Genomic DNA, 24939 nt, shown 5'->3' on the forward strand with positions numbered 1-24939 from the left:
TCTTTTCTTTTTCCCCAAGGAAAAACAACTTGCATATAGTTCCAAATCAGGAATCTATTGCAGTGTGGGTCCACCCTGAAGGAAATTCCAGAGATGAAAACTTACTGCTGGAAAGGTTTGATCAAAGCTTTTCCAGAGCTATAAAGGAATACTGTCCACTGGAAAGACAATGGGTCACACAACAATAATTCACACAATAATTATTCAAGTATCAGTCAAGCCACACAAATTTCATTCAAGTATTAGTGATTTTCTTTTTGTTTCCTCTAGCATACTTGTATTAAATTTATGTGCCTAATATGCCTAATTTCAATTTGCTTCCTGTACCTCAGTTGAAAGATTTACAACCTGAGGTGTTTGTGGTGTAAGGCTCAATTTAATTCCATCAGGAAAAAATCTGGTATTTTGCCACCATGTTCCCTCTCTTTGAACTAATGAGACTAATTCTGCTTTATATATTTAGTGCAGAACATGGTGATACAACTCTGGACCTTTGTCTAGTAACTGTGAAAAATTAATTTCTAACTCTAAGCTTCCATATGCTAGTACTTATCATTACATTTCCAGTGGCATTCACCTTACAATATATATAAAATTTACACAAGCAGATGTGATTTTTTTTTTTACTGTTTCAGAATATTATTCATTGGTAACATACATTTTTCAGCTACTATTTTAACTGAAACACTGTAATAACAAAAGGAGTAACTGCTTCTGTTTATCCTTATATCCAAATCAGATAAATCATTAAATTAATAGAAGTTCAGTAGCTGCAGAGATTGTGACAGGTAATAGATTACTTGCTAGGATGAGGAATTTTCTTCACAGCTGTATTTTCTGATAAGGCAGCAGTACATTGTCGTCATCACTTCTGCTTTAAAAATGTTATCATGTCAATAACTGGTCTTTTAAAAAAGTGTCATCTACTACCAGATGCAAGCATCATTTTTATTTACTCCAAAACAGATTTCTCAGAATAAAAAATTCATCAGAGTTATTCCATTTCTTTACTGGAGTAACTTTTAAATGGAATACTGATAGTGATTATTTCAGCAGACAGTAGCGATCTGTTACTTCAAACAACTACTGCTTGGCAAGATAAATCCACAATGTATTATAGAGAAAAAGACTAAAGCACTGTTTCCTTGATATACACCACAGAAATAATTGATCAGCATTCAAATTTAACAACATGGAACTGTAAAAACTATAGAATTTTTGGTATTTTTCTTCCCATACAAACAATATTTTACAAGAAGGTGGTTTCCAATACACAATATATAAAGCACAGATATTAACATAAACTCAGGTAATCCCAGGTGATGACATTAAGCTGCTGACAGATTCCCTACGTGTTATCAATGAAGAAACTACTTTTACACTATCTTTTTCTTTGATCCAACAATTCCCTCTGGCATCAGCAAGAAAATCCTAACAGGCAAGCTTCAGATAAAACACACCCAGTTAAGCTGTCCTAACCCCCCTAATTCCTGTTTTATCCCACTGCAACTGCGGAGGTTCCTCTGGATTTTTCTGCTCTCAGATTTAGATGCTAAATTCAATGCGCTCTTTGTCCATCTCTGAATTGACCCTGTCATGGCAGAAATTGCTGTGACTTTGCAATTTGAAATGCACTTACACGGCAAACCTGAGAATCAGAATGATTATAAATGCTGCATATGACTGAGCAGTGCAAAGCACTGGGCAATGAGCTAGGATTAATTAAATTTCAAAAACTAAAAATATATTTCACTGAAGCTTTAAAATACCCATGTAGTCATCTACATTAATCATCTAATTTCATATCAAAACTGTTCATTTTGGCCATGGTTTATTGCCTGAATGTTAATGTTTAATTCAACTAGTCTTGCTTCTGACACTAAACAGAGCCCAGCCCATGAATATCAATAACTTTTAATTAATGTTGAATTAAAATAAAAATCCCAACATATTAGTCTTATTTATAACAAATGCATCCAACTCTGCAAATGAAAGCACTTGATACTCAAATCTAATTAATAAAACTACGCTTTTAGTGAAGGTTTCCGTTCGATATTAAAGCTAACAGCTGACTATTTCTTTAGTGTTTAATCAGCCATTAACTCTCTTTTGTGTAACTATATTACAATACTGTTTAAATTTCTTTGCTTGTAAATGGGAGGAAATAGGTTATTTTTATTTTGTTTCATCCATATATTGGCTGTTACCACCACTGTTCCAATGAAGTGAAAGGGTGGGGGAAGAGAAATTATACTAAAAAAAACCAAAACCAGAACAAAACCAAACAAAAATAAAAGAAACAAACCCAAACCAAAATTTTTGCTTTCAGAGAGAGACATTGAACTAGGCCTAACTTAGGAACTAGTTACAAAAATTGGTAAGTGTCTGAAAGTCACATACCTCCCAAAGCGCCTGACAAAATACCTGGTCTACCTCACCTATTACACAGCTGCATGCAAGAGAAAAAGGAAACTTCCATTGCTAATGATCCCATGTTTCTGCTTTCCCATTTAGAGTCAGTGAAACAGATTAAATAACCTAATGTCAGAATTAAGAATAACACATCAGAATAACCTTCTGTGTGGTGCCAATACACCTGCAGGTGCTGGTGAAGCTAAAAGGCTTTTAATTACTTATTTACAGGGGGTAGTGTCTTAATCTCTAGACGGAACGTTGTTTAGATGACTACATCTATCAGTTTATGGTATCCATTTAACAAGACTTGTTAGTAGCAACTTCAGAACCAACCTCAAAAATTGCCCTGAATTCTAGCGATTAGGAAAGTATTTGAGCTCTGTGAAAATGAGCAGGTCCTAACAAATGCCAGACAAAAACAATACACAGCACAATAGAGCCACACATCACATAGGTTATATTCATCCATACTCCCTCAAATTCATATGAAACTCTCCATTGCTAACCAGCATAAAGCAAATAATTTCAGTCCGGATAACATGCTGTAAAGAAATTTGAAAATTTTTTTTCTTCACTAATTGTTGAGAATGCAGATCTTTTTTTAATACTGTGGATGTACAGCCAGTTTCACTTTACACTATTTGCTTCATTTTTCTACATTACAGTACTCTCCCAACTTTCTACAATCCTCTCCAGAAGTCAAAACATCAGTCTGCCTGTTAAACAGGTTTCTGTGAGTATTTTAAAAGATTCACTACATATTTATCCTGAGAAAAGCTCACTTGTTAAGAAATGCTAGAATAACTTGATATATGTAATATGTCATCAAAACCACTTGGTTTTGTTTCCGTTAGCTGAACAAAGACTGTGTAAAATGTGTACAATGTGCCATAAGTTTATCAGAGCCAATGAACATCATTTTCCAGTTAGCAGTAGCGAAGTGCATATCTAGCAGCAAATACGTAGAATAAGTAGTAAGTAGAGTTGGTCTGCTTGTAATATTTATTGAAATATTTAATCTTTAATGAAAAAAAATAAATTACCAGAACTCCTCTAAGTCACCCATAGTTCTGCTCATATAACAAACCTGTGAGTAACTCCTCCCAGACTGCTGTCAGGCTCTTTTGTAGCATGTCAAACTACAAAAACTTACATTCATATTGTTCCCTCATATTAAGCCCTCCCATTTTCTATAGGGCTCACAAATCACTGAAAAATGGAAAGGAATAAATGAAAAAATAGACTTTATTATGAATGTCAGTAAATAACAGTATCCTGGACAAACTGTTAACTATCATTATAGCTGTTATTTAAATGAGTTTTTTCATGAAGAATTTAAAAAATGTACATATGTCATATTCACATATTTATTCTACCAGTAACTCTGTATTATTCCTTCATGTAAGTATTTATACTTGTATAATATAGTGACTTTGATTCTGCATCAACTATGAAAGTAATGATATTCTATACATTTGAAACAATACAAAACTGATACTTCAAACAAGTGAAACAGGTATGCACAGTGTACCCATCACAAGGAAAGACTTATATCTTTCAGATATAATTCAGAGTAGATTAAAAAATTGTGTTCCATATGTTTCAGCACTGACATTCCCTTGAACAAGCCAAAGGTCTGGCATATGAAGCTATTTCAAACAATTTTCTTTCAATTCTTCAAAATACTGATAGTGTAAGATAAAACAATTAGTCAAACTTTGAAAGGGGCTAAAATCCTTAATTGATTAAATTAATGGTGAACATGCATAGGAAGAAATTTATTCAGCTGTAATGAAGATCCACTAAATTATGTTTGTTATATATTTTAATGTAGTTCATTAACACTTTTTCTGTGTAAATATTTCCTTCTTGACAAAGAACTTATACATTGTCTCATTTCATGGCTCAGTATTTTATGCAAGATACAACATTCAGAGATACAAGTGCACAAGAAACACAAAATCTTGCAGATAATAATTAAACTGTGCTACAGAACTAACCAGAGACTTGGGAAAAAGTGCACCATCATATTTTCAATGTTCAGTTTGGTTAAAAAACTCCATTTGACATATTGATTTAAGAAGTGATGTATCATCAGTCAGAGATCCCAAGGCAGTTGATACAGAGAGGAAAAAGTGAAAGTGACAGCCAAATTAAATGTGGGAAATCAACTTAGCCCTTAGGCTTTTCCTTTGGGAGGCATTTCCTTCTTTTTGGCACTTTTGTAAGACTACAGATTAGTGTGACATAAATGGTAAAATTGTTGATCTGTGAAGGGATAGGCAGAGACATAAAATAACCATAATGAGCAAAATAGCAGCCCAATGATTTTTAACTATTTTAGACACAATTGATCTCTAAGAGATTTGAAGATAACTACAAGCACATAGCCATTTAACTTAAATTTTCTTTGCAAATAAAAGATATGAGAGGCTGGAGAACAGCCTCAGATAGGAATATGGGAGTTGAATCTGAGCCAGCAGTACCCTGGTAGCCAGGAGGGCCAACCACGTCCTGGGGGGCATCAGGCAAAGCATCACCAGTGGGGTTGAAGGAAGGGATTGTCCTGCTCTGCTTTGCAGTGGGGTGGGCTCACCTTGAATACTGTGTGCAGTTTTGGTCACTGCTGACTCATAACATTGCCATTAACCAGAACCCACAGGTCCCTTTCTGCAGCACTGCTTTCCAGACTCTCATTCCCCAGTTTTATTAACATCGAAGGTTGCTCTGGCCCGGGTGCAGAATCCATCACTTTCCCTTTTTGGACGTCATAAAGTTGGTGATTGTCCAGTCCAGACTTCCAGGCCCCCTCTCTGTAAGGCCTCCCTGCTTCTGAGGGAGTCAACAGCTCCTCCCAATTTTGTATTGTCTGCAAACTTGCTTAGTATTCCTCCCAGTCCTGCATTCAAGTCATTTATGAAGACACTGAAGAGAACAGCTATATGATCTTGCCTAAATGAATTTAGACTCTAATCTGTATTTGAAACAGCAAGCCTGTGTACCCATGAGTTCAGAATACTCTTTTCCTTTACAGGTTTACTCAGGTGTAACAGCTGCAGTATCTGTTTTATTTATAGGGTGGTGGAAGTGTTATACATTTGCAGACAGCTGTTTTTTAGTTTATGAAATCAGAAAAGCTTGGCTTGGGAGGACATTTGGAGAATTCTAGTCTGGCTTCTTCTAAAAGCAGAGTTACCTTTAGAACAAGATTACATTGCTTCAGGCATTCTTTAGAAAATCTCCAGAATATTCCACATTTTCTCTGTGCAATATCTCCCAGTGGTTGACCACCGCAGTGTGAACTTTCTTTATTATAACAGATCCCTGGTTGCAAATTCCGACCTCTTGCACATCCTCTCTGTAGCTTCCCTCAATTACTAAATAGTATAGATTCCCCACCTAGACATCTTTCCTCCAACCTAAACAAGACCCAGTCCTTTTGCTTCTTCTTATACGCCATGTATTCCAATCCTCTTATCACCTTACTGGGCCTCTACTGAATTTTCCCAAATTTTTCAATCTCTTATTTTCAGGTGACTCCACAACAGGACAAAAAATCCAGCATCTGGGCTCACTGTGTTAAGAATGGAAAATAATCACTCCTCTCTTCCTACTGGCCATCTGTGATAATGAAGCTGCAAGGCACTGCTGTCCCATGTTAACTTGCCTCCTTCTAAAAATCCTAGCTCCTCTTCTGCAGAGCTGTTTGCTGCCCAGCAGTTAAGTGCATTTTTCATTGATAAGTTTCTAGGAAGGTACTGGTTGAATATAAAGTTGTTGAAAACGATCAGTGCAAAACCAGAATCAAATTAAGTAGCAAGGATCTGGAAAGCCAGTACTTTTATAAACTAAGGAGGGGAAAAAATCAGTGACCACCTGGTATTCTTAGCAGAGCTTATAAGCATGTTGCATGAGCTATCCAATGCAAAATTGCAGAATTGGAGGGTGTTGTCCCAGATAGAAAACTACTTTGGGCCAAAAGACCTAGTGATGCCTCTTGATACTCTTCTTTCTACAAATATTACACAAAATGTAATTATTACATATCCAGATAATATCAGGAAAAAACCCTACATCAAGACATTACTTGACACTAAACATGGCTTTTCAGAAAATAATTTGACTTCCAAACTAAACTGTTTCTTACCATTTATATTCACAATACCTGCATTAGAAGTCCAATGATTTACAACAATACTTGAGTTATTTAGATGAAAGGAAGTGTCTGTATGACTGAATCATCAGCTAAGAATATTTTTAACATATAAAGATTATTTCTGTGTTTGTTGCTGGACTGTCTATGAAACCGTATCAAAGTCTTGGCAAACATGTTGCTGCACTCAATGGTAAGTAAAACAGAACAAAATAAAAGACTATTCACACTCAAGAGATCATTCAGGCTAAACTTCATTCAGGGGATAATCTAGGGATTCAAAACAGGCCAGGGAGATTATCAGAAATCATTGAGGAACAATTGGCCTCTGGAAAGGATGGCAATCAGCAAATATGAGTGGCTAATCAGTTGTTAGGTTTTGTTGGTATGAATGTAAAAAAGAAAAAAAAAAAGTTTAAAGATAATAGCTTAAGCCTGGGACCCTGATATTTCTCAGTACTGACATGGATGGGCCTCTGAGCAACCTGACGTAGCTGAAGATGTCCCTGCTTATTGCAGGGAGGTTGGACTAGATGACCTTTAAAAGGTTCCTTCCACCTCAAACTGTTACATGAGTCTAGGATTCTAACAAAGTATGAAAAAAGGATGGAGGTATCTGTCCAAAAAATGTGCCAACCGGTGCCACAGAAAGTGTCATCATGGGTAAGTCAAGCAGGAGTCAGGCTGTATATACTGCTAGCAATGGTGACAGCGATGCAGTTGTCAAAGATCGTAGATATGAGGGTGAGCACTTACAGGTCCCACAGGAGAACCAGTGAGAGGATGGTCAGAAGTGGTATGGTATCCAAAACAGATATACTGGGAAGAACTAGCTTTACCTAGCTTAGAGAAAGCAATATTTCGGTATTTCAGATACAGAGATGCTGAGGAAAGTAGAGACAATAATTTGAATTATACAGAAAAGAAAAAAAAAACCACAATAAAACTTCTCAATGCAAAAACAGAGAAAAAGTTATGTAGAAAAGTATACCCAAATCAGAGCCCAGAGAATTAACCTAATATCAGTCCACTTCTGAGCTGCATGTGAATCCACTCACACGCAGGAGCTGGCAGGTACAGCCAGGTTGAACTGGACCTTTCTCTCATGCTTAGTGACATGTGACTATAATCTTGGAGAATTTAAGCAAGTCAGCTTCCCTGTTTTTAATGAAGCAGCTTCTTGGAGATGGAAAGCCTATTATTTTACTATTTAACTCAAAAGCCAATAAGAATTACTCTGATCAGCATAATCATAATATGACTTTATAGGCTCTAAAATGCTGCTAGTGATCAACAGAGGCCTCAAGCTTGTACAAGGGTTAATAGGAAAGAAATCTGGGAAATTGTCCTGGTGCAAGCAAATTAAAAAAACAAAGCAAAACAAAACAAAACAAAACTATCATGGCATGATATAGGAGAAAAAATCTTTTACAATGGAGTCAATCAATGCTTTTATAAAGACAAACTAACATTTTCTTCGTATGTAATTTAACAGATTAGAAATTTGCCTGAAAAACAAATATTTTGAATGTGTACCAATTCTACCTGATGAATCCTAGCACTGGTCCTATGACTTTAGTATTCTAACAACATTAAGCCCTCTGGATCATGGAATTATAATCAAGAAAAAAAATTATGTCTGGTCTTCCTGTATATCTGGAAGACCCCAGTTAGGATGTAATTGTGATGTGAAATTACAACGGCAAAATAATTTAAATGCATGGTTGTGAGGGCCTAGTTAAGACAATATAAAAATGCTTTCACTAAGCATTCACTGATACAATGGCTATTTTGTGTCACTGGAATTAAGGCTATGCTCTCTGCAAGCAGTGCATCTACTCTGTTTATAAGCAATATGTATGTCAGTGTACTGATGAACTGCAGTTAATGATATCTTTCTATTAACAATGGATAAGTAATATATTTTTTGTGACATTATTGATAAAATGACCATTGCAATGCCTTCAACACACACTGGGAGAGAAAATGCTTATCTCTGTTCTTTTCTACTTTTATATGTTAATCTTTTAGTACAGAATTATTTGTTTGTTAACACCTCAACACAGAGGTTAGCGTTATATTATTACGAAAGTAAGATACACTACAAATTCTTTACTTCAGGTATGAAAATACATTGCTTGCACAGCTAAGCTTTCCATAGCTGTAATATTTTGTAAACAATCATCATTTATACACATACACATACACATACACACATATTTATAACTATGAGATATTTAACAGTTTTTGTATTGAATTTTAGTTAAACATTGACAGAGTCATTCCAGTGTATCTCAAGTCAGCATCATGAAGGGTCTAGTGACAGGGATAGTCTTCTTGACATGGGGCAGACTGCAACAGGTGGATGTGATTTCCCATGGTCCCTGCTACTGTGGGGACAGTACTCCCCACTCCTAATTCCAGACACCTCCATAATGCTTACAGCAGCTGATTAAGTGAAACACTATTTTAAAAAATACAATGTAATTCAAATTAATTGGGCACTGTTATATTGTTAGCATCCTGCAGAATAAAGACAACTTTGACCATGCCATTTATTGAGAGGGTGTTGAGAAAATGGTAAAACAAATAGCTTTATCAGTACTCAAAAAATGAAATTGATACCAATAATTTTTGTTCCAGCAACATAAAAGTTGCAAAAATTACAGAAATTGATGAGTTGTCCTTAACTGCCAAGGAATGAATAAAAAAAAATCATATTAAAAACATCATGCTCCTTCCACTCTTCCTTGTAAACCATTTCTACACCTGTTCTCCACTGCCCTGTCCCATGAGAGCCTTGTTTTACCTGGGCACAGTCATGCCCAGGAAGGGCAAGCACACACCTGCTTGCAGTAGTGCTGCTCTCAGCAAGCCACACAAGGCTGGCTCAGCCTGCCCCTTTGCCACCTCACAGGAGGGAATAGGGAAGAGGATGAGACACAGCCCATCCCCATCAACAGAATGAACACAAAAAGCATACCTCAGTCTCATCTTCGGTCATTTGTCCCCCTGACCCAATGTAAACATTAATCTTTTTGGATGGTTAGAGAACAGTCATTGATATAAAAGGACTAAAAAGAGGGAAAGGCTGTACTATACAGCATTTTCTAGGGAATTCCTGTGTTTACCAGATTGCATTCCACCTCACAAGGGGAAAGTTCCCATACAGTACGACAATATTGCTGGACAGTTGTATCATCTGCTCTTTATTACACTTGTATAAATCCAGCAGAACTCCAATACTCCACCTTGGGCTGGTTTTGAGGTTTGGGGATTTTTTGTTTCTTTTTTTTTAAAATTAGTTCCTCTGGATGCCTACTCTTGTAAATGAGAACAAATTTTGTCCTTCTCCTCTTACGTTTTACTGTCCAGTCTTCCTCTTCAGTGATTTATTTACTGACTGAATGAAATGAAAAAAAAAAATCTAAAAAAATTATTATCTTCATTGAATACATAATTAATGTTAATTAATGTTACTGCACTTTGTGAATTTCTTATTTATATTCAATATAAAGATGTTTTGATACAAGAATTGGTGTTGACAAATACATATTTAGGCTAACTGTAACCAACTCCTGTAATAGCAGAAAGACAGAGCAAAGACTTTACTTACCAAGCCACCCTGATCCAGAATTGGGTATACACATATCTGTTTCAGCACTGGGCAACACAAATCCAACTACAAAAACTTCAACCCCATCAGCCATCAGGGCCATTCCCAACACAAAGAAGAGGGCCCACTGGAAGCGACCATGGCCACATTCTTGTATTATTAATTCATATTGCTGTGCTAGCTCTTCTTCATCCGCTTTTCTCTCTGTTTCCAGTTCATGGCGATCCTTATATTCATCACGCATAGGTTGACCTAAGGCCACCATGTCCTCCTTTCCCTGCCCCATGCTGGGGATTCCCTGATACTCCCCTTCATAAATTTCATCATCTTCATCATGTCCTTCAGTTGCTTCACTTGATCCTTCATCATCATTAGCTTCTACACCATAATTTCCTCCTTGAACATAGTAATCATCATCATCTTCCTCATCCTGGAATCGATTGTAGGACCTCTGTGTGTAACCGTCCTGGGCTTTGTCAACAGCTTTATTCACTTTTTTCACTGCTTGCCTCTTCACCTCTTTGGCAATATCTTTCGCCCCTTTCACTAGTGAAGTCCTGTCTTTGTATGTGTCCTCCATCTTGTATCAAAGAGGAACTGCTGTTATGCTGCAGAGGCACCTGATGAATACTCTTCGGAGTATCTATTGTGTGTTGGACATCAGTAGAAAAAGCTCAAGTACATGTGAAGCTGTAATATTCAACCTGCAAAATATAAGAGAAAAAAGTTTACTCCTTTTTAGATGTTTCTTCACATTGATATAGTACCATTTGAATCTTCATTTAAACACTGGACATCAAAGTACAGGACTTTCAATATACAAAGCTGTGTTTTCTTCAGACATACAAATATCCCATGTTACAAGAAAAATATGCTGAAGATAAAGTTGTTCTCTTTACATTTTTTTTTTCAGAATTCAATTTATTACTCTCTAGTCTTGCATACCAGGTTTTATTCTGAAAGAAACCAATCAATTCCATACACCATACATCATGTTGACTCTATCTTTAGCAGCCTTCCCCATGTGAACTCCCTGTTTTGTAAGAAAGGGCTACAAAGACTAACTTTTCTTTCAATGACTGACTGTGAAATATTTTTCCTCTGTCCTGCTGCTTAATACAAATCCTGTAGGAAGCTAATATTCCTCACGTCTGCATCAGTGCCTCAAAGCTGACTGGATATGACCATTGCATTCACACGGAATTTTAACAATTTGAAGTCCCACCCTAAAAAATTTAGCGCAGGGAGCTGTATGGATGAAAATGGTGGTACTTTCACACTTCGAAGATTCCCAATACCTAAATTATGGACAGACACATTCCTTTTTTTCCATGTCCATAGAAACAGTAGAGATAGACTTGAACAACTGTCTACCACCAGGTAATTCACCCCAGAGGGGTAAGTCTGGCATAAGTTCTTGCTAGTCTGTCTACATGAAAGCACCAAGACATTTTGCCTCAGTTCTCCTCCCTGCTCCCCTGCTGTATCTTCCTATCTTGTGCAGCCTCAAGGTCACAAATGCAGACACAATGAGTCAAGAGCAGTTTGCTTATTAGACTGAAGGCTAACCATTCCCTTCTTCTCTGTGCAGTTTCCAGGCATATCTGCAAGGCAATTTGCTCATCACACATCTTCACTATCATTAGGGGCAGGAGAAAGAAATGGCAGCAGTGTGCAGGCAAAGGGAAGGAAGAGTTGCAGGATACTTCTTTGGCAACAGTCCACAGTTAGAAGAGCTAAAACCAATTACAAAACTGCATCATTACTCATGTGTTTAAAGCTAAGGGTCTCAGTGAGAATGTGTGTGTAAGTCTGGGCACTGCAACAGATTGCAGAAACCTCTCCTCTCAGAGAAAGCAGGCTAAAATTTATGTAGCAGTGCTCCTAAGAAAACACTGCCTCCTTCCATCTTGGAGAAAAGGTTATTTTTAACCATGATCATTTTAATGATCTACTTTCCAGCATTACCTCAGAAAAACTGCATTAATACAACTAAGAAGGCAGAGACACGATGCAGGAGTAAAAATTGCTGGAAATTCCTGAAGCAAATCCTATTTCCTTTTCTAAAGCACTGTGAACTGCACTCCAAGCTCCATAGGAGAAGAACAGGGTAATGCTTTAAGAAGTTGCCCTCTATTCATTCTATTGTAGACACTGTCTCATGAAGAATATTCCAGACATCAGTTTTAAGAGTGATACTGTTTTGAGGAATAGGAAGAATCACAGACTGCATTAGAAAAACTAAGGGCATGATGTACTTCCGATAGAAGAAAACAAAACTTAAAATCACACAGACATGACATTAGAAGCTACAAGGTATTTCCCAGCTTTTTAACAACAGAAATTCACCCATAGTGGAAAATGGTTTTATTTTTAGTCTCTTCCTCTAGATTAATTTCATACACTTTGAATTTTTCTCACAGAAATCAAATGGGATGGCAGTATTCAGCTATTAATGTGAACTGAAGCATTTACTGGAAGAGAAATGCAGCCTAAAAAAAAGACATGATATAATATTTATATCTGCAAACTGTAGTCTGACTTCAGGTACATCATGATCCTTCTAAGTAGGTCATCCTGGTGAAACTTCTATGCTAAGGCAGTTTCTCTAATTACAGCTTTTTACTTTTCAAGGTGCTCCTTAGAAGTTATTCTTTGTGTACTGAATTAGGTATCTTATCCTTACCTACATGCAGCTGCAGTATCTACTAGCTGTGAATAAACATGCATTGCATCACAACAATCATTAGGTCTGCTGAAGCCTTCTACAAACACTTTCAAGAACTTAATGAACTTCTTAAAGGCACTTTTCTGAGGGTTAATGATTACAGCGTGTTCCTAGATTTTGATAATTTTAGATTATTTTACAATGTCCACACAACCTATTCAACAAGAACTCTGAATTCCTCTAATTTTTCGATTGATACTCAGGGTTTTTTTGTTTCTTTGTTTTGTTTTCCCAGTGAGTTCAGTCTTCCTTTAAGGATTTTTAGTTGTCAGATTTCCTGTTACTTGAGGGTATATATATAGAGGGAAGACAGCAGGAATTTAGTAACACCAAATGAACAAAAAGTTTAAATGCCAGCACTGGTATAACCACACTTTGCTCTTCTGTAGAACGCCTACCTCATGAGTTCAGCAATTCAGTCTTAAAACACAAATTTGCAAAAGTAACTGAACTTACACTGTAACTTATGATAGACCAGATATGTCAACAAGCAACTACACCTATTCAAACTCATTAACAGCATAACTCTGCTAACAAAAAAACTGCACAGAGACCAAGGAAAATTTCTATCAGGGCAGAAATCAGAAACTTATCTTGCCCACGTTTCCAAGCAGAATACCTAATTTGAACACTGTTCTTTTAAATGGCTTTGCTTTCTGAACAAACTGAAATCCCCGCCTTAAGGTGATAACTACAAAGAGGAATAATTTACAGCCCATGCATGATAGTTCCCCATCCTTTTAATTATGTTGGACTGATAGACTACAAGTAAGTAACTGGAAAGACTGAAAGAGAGAGGATTAATGGCTACCTGAGTAGCATAAAGAAGCAAAAGCATAGATGATAGCCTAGATGTATACTCTTGTTTGTACCGTCTCATCATACATGTTTGCTGGCTTTCACTTAACTAAATACCACATTCCTATTCAATTCTTTTAATTTATTAAAAAAAATCCCAAGAATATAGTGATTCCATCTGAAATGGAAATACTACTTCAAGAAATACTGACAAAACAGGTTTTTTCAAACACTCATACACTCAAACATGCATATACCAAAAAAAATCCTAAAACCAAATTGTTCTTTTGCTCTAGTATTTATTCTTTTCAATTCTATTACATTTGCAAATTCCAGTACATGTAGCACTTTGTATATATTGTTCTATATCTGAAACAAAGTTTGGACATTACAAACCAAATCAGCGAGATCCCACAAAGATATAAATCTATGACATGTCAGAAAACTCATTCCCACCAAGACTGCTGTGAGAGGACTCACTGAGCACTACCAGAGACATTAAGTATATGCATATCTTCAGATAATGAAGTTTTCAGAATAGATCTGGAAGTCACACTCAAACACAGCTACAGCACTTCACATACTGTTGCGGATTTAGTATAGCATCTTTCCTGTTTTTCTTTTGAATCTGTGATTGCTTTTCAAAGAAAAAAATTAGTAAAATTCTTTTCTAATCAAAGTTGACGCACATTTTACACATTTATACAAAGTTTTAAACGCACATTTTTCTTGGCATTTTTATTCTAGTTTAATTTTTGGTTTTCTACTGTCATTTTCTATTATCAATGATCATGGATACAGGTGTTTTGTGTTTTCTGAGTTTATCAGTTGCTCCAAATTAGTCATCATGTGAAGGTATAATCCTTGGTTAGATCATAACTACTTCAGATTACACTGCCTTGATGTGTCAAATGATTTTATAACCCAGGTTAATATAGGCACCCCAACTATGCTAACTCATAAACAGAAAATGCTATTGTCTTGCAAGTGCTTTCATTAAAAAAAAAAAAATAAAAAGAGATTAAGAAAAATAGAAGCATACCATACATTACATACCATGATAAAGAAAAATTGTTCTCAAGTATTACTGTATTTCTCCAACAACGTTTACATGGTATGGTTCAAATAACATAAAGGACGTAATCCCACAAGTGACCATAGACCTGAGCCATATAAGCAGAGTTACATCCCATTCTTGAATTAATGGTATACTCACAGACCTCCTTCCCATCTCTTCATGCACAAAGCTGTTCCAGAAGAGGCTTTCTTTTATTTTTGCAAAGTTGTACTTGCTTCAATATGACTCAATAAAGAGTAGAATCCTCAACAAAGTGTATTTTTTTTATAGAGGTATTCACTTTTTTTAAAATACAGAAGATTTGTCACCAAAGCTGGTGTAAATGGGATTCATTTTGTGTAATGTTAGCAGAGTAAAAGATAGGTTTCTGTATATTAAGCAAATTTTCTTTCTCTCACATTGAAAGTCACACATCCAGGCTGCAGTGCTTTTAGCTCAGGCTGCAGTTGTCAGAGCTAGGTAAACTACTGCAAGACTGCAGTGCCACCAGCAGTGGCAGTCCCCAACTCTCTCCTGATCTGACAGCATTCTCATCACTTGTTCTGTACCAGCACTTGTCATTGTACCCTCACTGCAACCACAAAAAATGCACACAAGATGAGCATGGGAATTCATTATTATAGTACATACCAAAGATCCTGAGCTCAGAAGAGACTAGGGTTTCATGGTATACTGCAATCATACTCTTCCCAATTTATTACTTCCCTTCCTCATTAAACCAGCAGAGATAACTTTCTGCATTTCTGCTCTACCTGCCCTATTTCTCTTAAAATATCTGATTGACTTTAATCTAATTAGAATAAAACAGAAGGAATTGTTTTTAGCTTGTTTTTACTTGAAATTTGATAACCTTTATCAGAAAAAAGTTATATATTTGCCTGAAAGCAAAATGTACACAGACATCAGCCTTTAACAAAAAATACTAACTCTAACTGACTCTTAGAGCCCTTAAGTACCATCAACCTCAAATATCTCTAACTAATTCTTTTCCCACAGAGCTTTTGATTACAGGCCTAATTCTTCCTCACTTAGAGCTGGATATATAAGCATGAAACCAGGATATCCAAAGGCTCTGCTTAAAGCAGTACAAACCAAAAATCTAATACTACAATGAAATCAGACCAAATGCATATACAGGACAAAAACTGTAAATTCTGTCCAGTGAAAATCAGGAAATTTTAACTGAATGATCTGTTATAAAAATTCAATAATATTGTAAAAATTATTCTCTGTAAAAATTATAGTTAGGAAGTGGGACATTCTCACTTTATACTTCCACTATGTTAGTCCTACCTTACATTACTTCTATGCTTCAAATATCCTTGAAAGAATATCCTAAGAAAGGTGCCACAATGCTAATAAGTTTTATGAGGACCACCATCCTTTTAACAATGACATAGACACATCTAATTCAGCTTACTGTAATTTAGATTCACTCAGTCTTCTAAACCCCTCTGATCCACAGTTGCGCCCAAGGTCACAGTCTGGACTGAAGATTCATCTATGGTCCACCCTCTCTTATTAAGCTTCCTTCATGCTTTCTTTTGACCTACAAAATAGCTTTATTACTGAAAGCAAGGGAAGACGTTATCTACTCTTGGGTTGTTATAACGTCTAAGTCCATAGAATTAGACTCAGCTCGATGCACCCCTAACACTAAGGCCAGGCAATGTTACAAAACTGAAATAGCCATACCAACTAATTAAATTATAGCAGCAAAACTGTAAAGACTCTACAGTAGAGTGATCCTTTCCTTCAATTTTTTTTTTTTTTAAATCAAAAGCAGCTTACTTTTCTAGGAAAAGGTTACTGAACAAAACACAGGACATAATATGAAATTTCTTGCTGTCTTTCACAGAGTAAATTAGTAACAGAGAAAACACATACAAAGAAAATAAGAATTATTCAGTTGGTTTTGGTTTTTTTTTTTTTAAATCCAATGCTTGTAACTTATTTTACCTTTCTGTATGTAAATACTATAGTTTTGATTGCTTTTGTCAGTTTTGCAATGAGTCTCATCACTATCTGCCTTCTTGAAGTTTCTACATGTTTTTACCTGGCAATCACTAAAAAACTCATTCTCCTTAAAGACAAGGCAGGCTCATTGGAATGTTCCTCCAATATTGTGGTTTTAATTTGAATTTGAATATTCTACCATGCTTCCTGTTGACCTCTTAAATGAGCATTTCCAGGATCTGTGTTGAGTTGCGGTTACTGAAACGCATCAGCTTGTTCAGTAAGTATTGACAAGAATCAAGCAAGGAGAAATTTCATCCAGACTAGATGACATAAACTAAGTCTCTTCAGTAGAAGTTAATGAGATTTCATACTGTACCCACATTAGCAACAGTGACTACACAAATCTTAGAAAAGTTGAAATTTCATTATTTTTAAAACTTTATTTTTAACCAAACATATTTAAATATATCTCTGCACTTTTAAGGCTGCCTCAGTAAAAGAAAACTGTATTTCCCTCCGGAGCCAAGACCTATCCCTCTTTTCATATCTACTTCCCCAGAAAATTAACTTTCTTCATTAGGACATGTGTTTCCAATATTTTTTGTAGTTTTCAGTTGTCAGAATCATAGTGAAAACAATCATTCTGCATGTCATGAGGGAACAGCACAATGCAGTTGAACAAGTAAGTTTTCATTGAACAATACTGGCGAACAAAAAAACACCACCACCAAAACCACACTGACCAACGATTTCTGTCTTATATCTGCCATGGTCATGTTTGCTGCTGTACAGCAGCAGATAAGAGCAGATAAGAGTCTTCTCTGAAAGTAAAGGCCCATCAGCTGTCATGAATGGCTCAAGGTCAAAAGTAAGCAGAAAAATAATTCCCCTTCCAATGAAGAAGACAAATGAAACAAACCATGGGACAGATATACAAAAAAACATATTTTAAAAACACCAAGACTGAAGAGAAGTTCTAAGAAGAATGGCCAAGGAGTCCTTACAATGCATCGTAAAAAGTCTGCCGGGAATAAAATCTGCATATGCAATAGGACAAGCCTCCACCACTGAAGCAGCCATTTCTGAAACTGCTCTGCACAAAGCTGTGAAGGTACTATGAAACAGCAACTGTACAAATACTACACTGTACAAATGATAGACAAATACATGGCAGATGCCACAGAACAGCGCTGGAGCTTTGGAAAACTCAGTAATGTTGAAGGGCATCTTGTAGAGTAAGCTGTATGATGAGCTGGAATTAAACATCTTTCTTTTCTTCCTGGAATAAAAAGGGCAAGTGTTCTATACATTTTAGGAGGAAATACAGTCTCAGATCCCACTGGGAAAAACTTTCTGAGAAGAATTACATTCTCTTTCTGCCAGCTTTCTGCTGGGTTACATCATCCCTGCACCTGCAGAATGAGAATCCCAAGACTTTTCTCATCTCTGAGAATTCCACCTTTCTCTGATGCTGCTTTACAGTGGCCTCCTCAAGGGGGATCAGCTGTTGCAGTCAATAAACCTTGGTAAGAGAGTAGTGGTTTCTTGGCACAGTGTTAAAAGGTACATCAAGATCCTGGTTTTTTAATCCATGCTGCCTTCCAGGCACTTTGCTATTCACTCAAAGCACACACTATTTTTTCTTTAACATCTGTTACTTTTTATTGTTTGTAACAGATATGAAAAGTTGGGGGAAAAAATCCCTTTTTTAGAATTCAATAGTTCTTATTTCCTAAATGTTTTGGTTTCCTACATTTTCAGGGTGGCAGTTGCTGAACCTGCTACTTCAGTTTTATTGTTTTGTCTCACAAACTTGACACCAGACTGATGCTATATCTAAGAATCCCAAGCACTCATGTGAACCTGCCTCTCCTTCAGTAAAAGATTGCCTCTTTTGAGTAAATAGTGATGAACTATATCCAGTGATTTCTGTGAGTGAAAGCTTCCTTACTGAACTTCAGGAAAAATCGTTATCAAGATATGTTGTGAAAACCGATAAATACGAAAAGCAAGAATGACTTAGAAGCTTTTCTGGTGAGGGATTTTTCCAGATTCAGTCATGGGAATCTGAGAAGAAACGGAGCATACATCAATTTGACCTAAAAAGCAAAGGGAAAAGTGGAATAATTCAAAGTGAATATTAAAATTAAATGAGCCTGAGTGAAAAACATGAAATACAGCAGTGAATCTAGCTTAATTTAAAAAAATACATAGGTAAAGCTATGTATAGCTCTCTTAATATATATGAACAATTATTATTTTAGGTAGACATATGCATATATGTAATGAAATCACAGAATCATATAATGGTGGGGCCTCTGGTCAAACCTCCCTACTCAAGCAGGGTCATCCTAGAGAACATGGCATAGGATTGCATCCAGGTGCTTTCTGAGTATCTCCAGTGAGGGAGACTTTACAACCTCTCCGGGAAATCTGTTCCAGTGCTTGGTCACACACATAGTGAAGAAGTTCTTCGTCATATTGAGGTGAAACTTTCTGTGCATCGGTTTATGACCCTTGCTTCTTGTCTTATTGCTCAGCACCACTGAGAGGAGCCTGGCTCCATCCTCTTGGCACTGTGCCTTCAGATACTGATATATATTTGTAAGTTCCCTCTCATTCGTCTCTTTTCCAGGTTAAAGAGGCCCAATTCCATCAGTAAATGGGGCCCCACTTGGAGCATCTCATAAGTGAGCTGTTCCAGTCCCTAATCACCTTTGTAGCCCTTTGCTGAACTCACTCCAGGAGCTCCATGTCTCTTGTCCTGAGGAGCCCAGAACTGGACACAGTAACTCCAGATGAGGCTTCACTAGGGCTGAGCAGAGTGGCAAGATCATCGCTCTCGACCTGTTGGCAATGCTCTTCCTGGTATCCCCAGGATACCAGTGGTCTTCCTGGCCACAAGGACACACTGCTGGCTCATGGACAGCTTATTGTCCACCAGGACCCCCACATCTTTTTCCACAGAGCTGCTTTCCTTTATCTCAGCCTGCAGACTGTACTTGTACCTGGGATTATTCTTTCCTGGCTGCAGGACCCTGCATTTGTGTGTGTTGAATTTTAGGCCGTTCTTCTCTGCCCATCTCTACAACCTGTTGAGGTTCTTCTGAAGGGCTACACAGCCCTCTGGGATATCAGACATTCCTCACAGAGTTCAATACATTCCAAGCGTTTAGAGGACAACCACTGTGCCTCCTTGGACTGCCTTTCCTAAGCAGCATGTGGCCCTTCCTGACAACGTTCCTGCCACGTGAGCTGTCCCACCATGTCTCTGTAATTGCAATAAGATCAAAGCCCTGCAACTGCACACTCATGCTTATTCCCACTAATGTGGTTTAACCCCAGCCAGCAACCAAGCACCACACAGCCACTTGCTCACTCTCCCACCAGCAGGATCAGGGAGAGAATCAGAAGGGTAAAAGAAAACACATAGGTTGAGATAAAGAGAGTTTAATAGGAAAAGCAAAAGCTGTGCACACAAGTAAAGCAAAAACAAGGAATTAATTCACTGCTTCCCATGGGCAGGCAAGTGTTCAGCCATCCCAGGCAAATAGGGCCCCATCACATGTAACAGTTACAGGGGAAGACAAATGCCATCACTTCAAACATCTTCCCAATTCCTTCTGCTTCCCTCTACTTTTTGTAACAAGCATGATATCACATGGTCTGTAGGGATCAGCTGTTCTGGCTGTGTCTCCTCCCAGTTTAGTAATCAATCCTTAGTAACAACTAACTCTGGGTAGAAAAAAATTACAAGTTCAGTTGAAAAAGAAATAGTTGTGCTTGGTGGGTGTATTGGGTTTGCATGAAAAGGTTTGATAACAGGACAGCTACAGGGGTGACTTCTGTGAGAAGCTTCCAGAAGCTTCCCCCATGTCGAAAAGAACCAATGCCAGTCAACTGCAAGATGGACCTACCTCTGGCTAAAGCCAAGCCCATCAGCAATGATGATAACACTGCTGGGATAATGTATTTAAGAAAGGGGGTGGGGGGGGGGGAAGAAAACTGCACAACTGCAGTTGTAAAGAGGTCTGAGAACGTGTGAGTGGAACAGCTCTGTAGACACCAAGGTCAGTGCAGAAGGAGGAGAAGGAGGTGCTCCTGGACCCAGAGCAGAGATTCCCCTTCAGCCCCTGGTGAAGACCATGATGAAGCAGGCTGCCCTGCAGCCCATGGAGATCCATGGTGAAGCAGACACCCATTCAAAGGTCTTCTGGTAGGACCTGTGGCCCTATGGAGAGAAGAACCAACACTGGAGGAGGTTTACAGCAGCATGGAGACCCCGTGGGAGAACCATGCTGGAGCAGTTTGCGAAGGACTGCAGGCTGTGGGAAGGACTCATGTTAAAGAGGTTCATGGAGGACTGTTTCCCATGGGAAAGACCCCGCACTAGAGTAGGGGAAGAGTGTGAGGAGCCCTCCAGCAGAGAAGGAAGGAGCAGCAGAGGCAACATATGACAAACCAACTTAAACCCCCAGTTCCCATCCACCTGTATGGGGGGAAACAAGTAGCTGAAACTGTGAATGAAGTTGCATCTGTGAAGAACGGAGAGTTGAAAGGAAGGTATTTTACTATTTATTTTTATTTCTCATCAACATACTCTGATTTTATTACAATAAATTAATTAAATATCCCCAAGTCAAGTCTGTTTTGCCCATGACAGTAATTGGTGAGTGATGTCTCCCTGTCCTTATCTTGACCTGTGGGACTTTCAATATGTATTCTCTCCCCTGTCCAGGTGAGGAGGGAGGTGATACAGTGGATTGGTGGGCACTTGGCACCCAGCCAAGGTCAAACCACCAGAGTGGTATAGACTGATTTGTTTGTTATCCCAAAGGTGCTAGAAAACAATGAAGGAAATGAACCAACAAAACATTTTCTGACAACTATTTTAATAAAGAGGTGTATTCATGCCACCTCTCATAAATCTGGTTACACCAAAATGCAAATTTAAGACGGTGATTACATTCTTTGAACTGAATGAATATTCTCACAGTTCAGATTTAAGTCTGCAGTCATGGACCTGAGGGTCTAGGTGAATAACAGGCCAAACATGTTCCACCATGGCCGCCGGGTCATGAGCCCTGCGGTTCCCAGTCTTGGAGGTATTCAAAACACAACTGGACAAGACTCTGAACTGTTTAAGTCCAGGTCTGAGACTAGATGACCTCAAGAGGTCCTTCTCCACCCAAATTACTCTATCATTCTAACACATAAAAAAAAAAGAAATCTTTTCTCCTACATTAAATGAAGAGCTCTTTTTTTATAAATGAAAATTAAGCATGAAGTGCTGAATATGTCATTGCACAAACATATCTTTCACAGAACAACTAAAAAGGTTTAGAATCCAGACTGGAAAATCAGAGGAAGAGAAAGGGACACCTCAGCAAACTGCAGTAGAGAGGTGGCTTTTACGGTTAGGTTAGTTGCCCACCTTGACATAGGCAGGAATCAAAATATGTCTTTAAATTAGTATTTGGTTATTTCAACATACTGCTCTTTGAAATGTGTTTTTTCATAAACTTACTACATCTGAGAGTAAAACAACTCAGAAAAATCTAAACTAAAAATAGAAAGCTGCATAACTACAGAAGTAAAAGTTGTGTCAGGTACAGATCATTACAAAGAATAAGGCCATAACTAAATTGATAAGTATACTTGCACATGAGAAATAACAATGACTATCAGACTCTGTGACATGGAAATTCATCAATATGGGAACTCAGCTATAATAAAAAATGGCAGAAAAAACATCCATAGAGTGCTGTAAGAAAAACAGCAGATAACAGGTACCCAGGCAAAACATATTTTCAGTGTTTTCAAAATAAATTTATAAATAGGAAAAAAAACCCCTACAAGTTTAAAGAGAGATTGAACTTAAAATCTTTATATAGTTTTACCTTATTTTTCATTCTGAAATAATTAAAAGTTTATGATCTCTCTCCAAATATCTTGGCATCTCATATGAAGGAAGGAGGAGGTTATTGTACAGATTACTTTAGAAGTGGCCTGCAGTCCTACATTGTTTTTATTTTTGTACAAGTACAGCCAAGATTGCTAAATTTCTTCTTGCAAAGTGATCTATTTTTACAACCACATGTTCCCTATTCTTCTTAAAGAATAGAGTATATTCTAAAATATTTGGCTGAAAAAAACTATACTGTGGATATTCCAAATGATGTACAGCAATCTTTACTATGTCATCCTATTACTTTAGGATTTTCCTAGGACTGTTTCCTGCACTGTGCCACGTGCAGTGTTTTTACTAGAGGCCTGTGATCACAGTAATGTATTGCTCTGCTTCAAATATACCTGAGCTATTAAAGATTATGCTAGTGCTAGTTCTGCAGCACTAAAAAAAGTGATTCTGGACACTCATAAAGTCTTTCATTTCCCTGGGAGAAAATTTAAGAGTTTCAGGTGGAAATAACTTTTTTTCACAATTAAGGCTGACTCACTGTCTACCAGGCTTAACTAGGTAAAAAAAGAAATCATGAGTGCCCTAATCTCCCCAAATACAAACACTGCTGCTAAAAATCTGACTGCATTTTTTTAAGGTTGCACTGACTTATCATTGTACAAATTGTTTACATGATTTTATTCCACACTGGAAAAAAAAAGACTTCATAAAGATTTATGATAAAATCATGCATTAGCCATATTCAAACTGCATCATATGCTGACAATACATCTTCAGTTTTTTAACGTGAATCCTACTATTCCAAGTTGCACAGTATACATGTGCCTTAGCACATGTAGTTTTTCAGCAAGTGTAAGAAAACTTCAACTCCTAAAGTAAATTAATCTAAGTGTCTGCAGGTGTATAGGTCCCATTAAAACACAAATTTAATATTTTAGCAGTTTATATTTTAAATTGCTGCTTGGTTCACTAAACTGCATAAGCCTTTATTTTTTAAGTTTGATAACAGGGCTGAGAAGGTATCACAGAAAAAGACTAAAATAATGGTCTGATGAACATACAGCAATGCAGCAATCTCTAGCTTTTCAGATTCTGTAACTTAGACTTCTGACAAAATGGGATTTATCTGTATCTCAGAGTACATTATGCAATCAGTGTGGCTTTTTTCCCTTGGGTAGAATATGTAGAGGTGGATGGCACAACTGAATAAGTGCAGTGCTCTGCCATTGAAAGCACACAAAAGGCAGCAAAATGAAGATGGAAGAGCTGGTAAATATTTTTTTTTTCAATTCCAGTAAGCTTCCTGCAGCTTATTCTGGAAACAACCTACTTGCCAAAATGAAAAAATGTTCTGTTCCTTGTGTTTGGATCTGCACAGCAAAATGGTGTGCTGGGATGAAACATCTCAGAAATAAATTCTGTTGTATAAAACATTTTCTGTTTTATTTTAAAGTAGAAAGGCACCTGGTAGTCTTTTTTCTGTGTATGCTTTATGGATGCGGACAATTCTCTGGTTCACTGAGATCCTCAGTATTCCAGCTTATTCTTAGCCTAATTCTCAGTCTGGTTCTTGAAATGCTTGACACCACCAGTGGAGTCTACCATCTTACTGAGATTTCCCTGCTTTGAAATTGACTGTCTTTCCTCTTTCGTAGAGTTTTAATTGCCTGCAAGGCTTCAAGTGCCTCAATAGGTCTAAACTACCTGCCCAGCCTCACCTGGGACCCTTCATAGGCACTCAGATCCTCTGCCATGAGCTCAGCTTCCCTTTTAAGTCAGACCTGGCCACCCCACATCTGCCTGAGCTTCTCTGTAGGGTTTCTGTCTCCTATCCCATGCTAATTCTGAATCCCAGACTGGATTTCCCTGGCTGATCTTGGAGTAACACTGCCCCACTCTGTTTGATGAGCATCAGAGTGTTGATGTAAAACTTTTGCTCTCACCATCTCTGTACACTCTGCCTGAGGACCGTGACATGTTTCATCAGTGAAGGCACTGCCCTGGCTGCACTGGAGTACCCCTCAGATACTGCCTTCTCTTCCCTCCTGGAGCAGTCTCATGGTTGCTACTGCTTGGAAGCTCTCACAAAGGCTGAAGCCTGAGCCTACCTGGAGGTCCTGAACCAGCAGGCAAAGGGTGCTTGTGGCCGGGGTTCTGGTGAGATTCATGAGGGCAAACAAGGTGTGCTGGGTAACTCAGGCTTCTCACAGAGACTGAGGCTATCTGCCTGCTTTGCTGACTACCCTTAGGATCATGAAACCTCACTGAAAGC

At 37.6% G+C, this 24939-nt stretch overlaps 1 protein-coding gene across 1 annotated transcript in view; it reads right to left on the reverse strand.

Moving 5' to 3' along the window:
• The window catches only part of SV2C (synaptic vesicle glycoprotein 2C), a 104762-nt gene that overhangs the window by 65763 nt on the left and 14060 nt on the right, over positions 1 to 24939 (reverse strand). Inside the window, exon 2 of the mRNA XM_027882912.1 lies at positions 10185 to 10888. Coding sequence (XP_027738713.1) covers positions 10185 to 10764 — 580 coding nt within the window. The 5' untranslated portion in view covers positions 10765 to 10888. The remainder of the gene's footprint in view (positions 1 to 10184; positions 10889 to 24939) is intronic.

The sequence above is a fragment of the Empidonax traillii genome, unplaced genomic scaffold, assembly GCF_003031625.1.
Source record: "Empidonax traillii isolate 1590-97213 ecotype Southwest subspecies unplaced genomic scaffold, ASM303162v1 scaffold8:size5222938, whole genome shotgun sequence".
NCBI classification, from domain to species: Eukaryota; Metazoa; Chordata; class Aves; order Passeriformes; family Tyrannidae; genus Empidonax; species Empidonax traillii.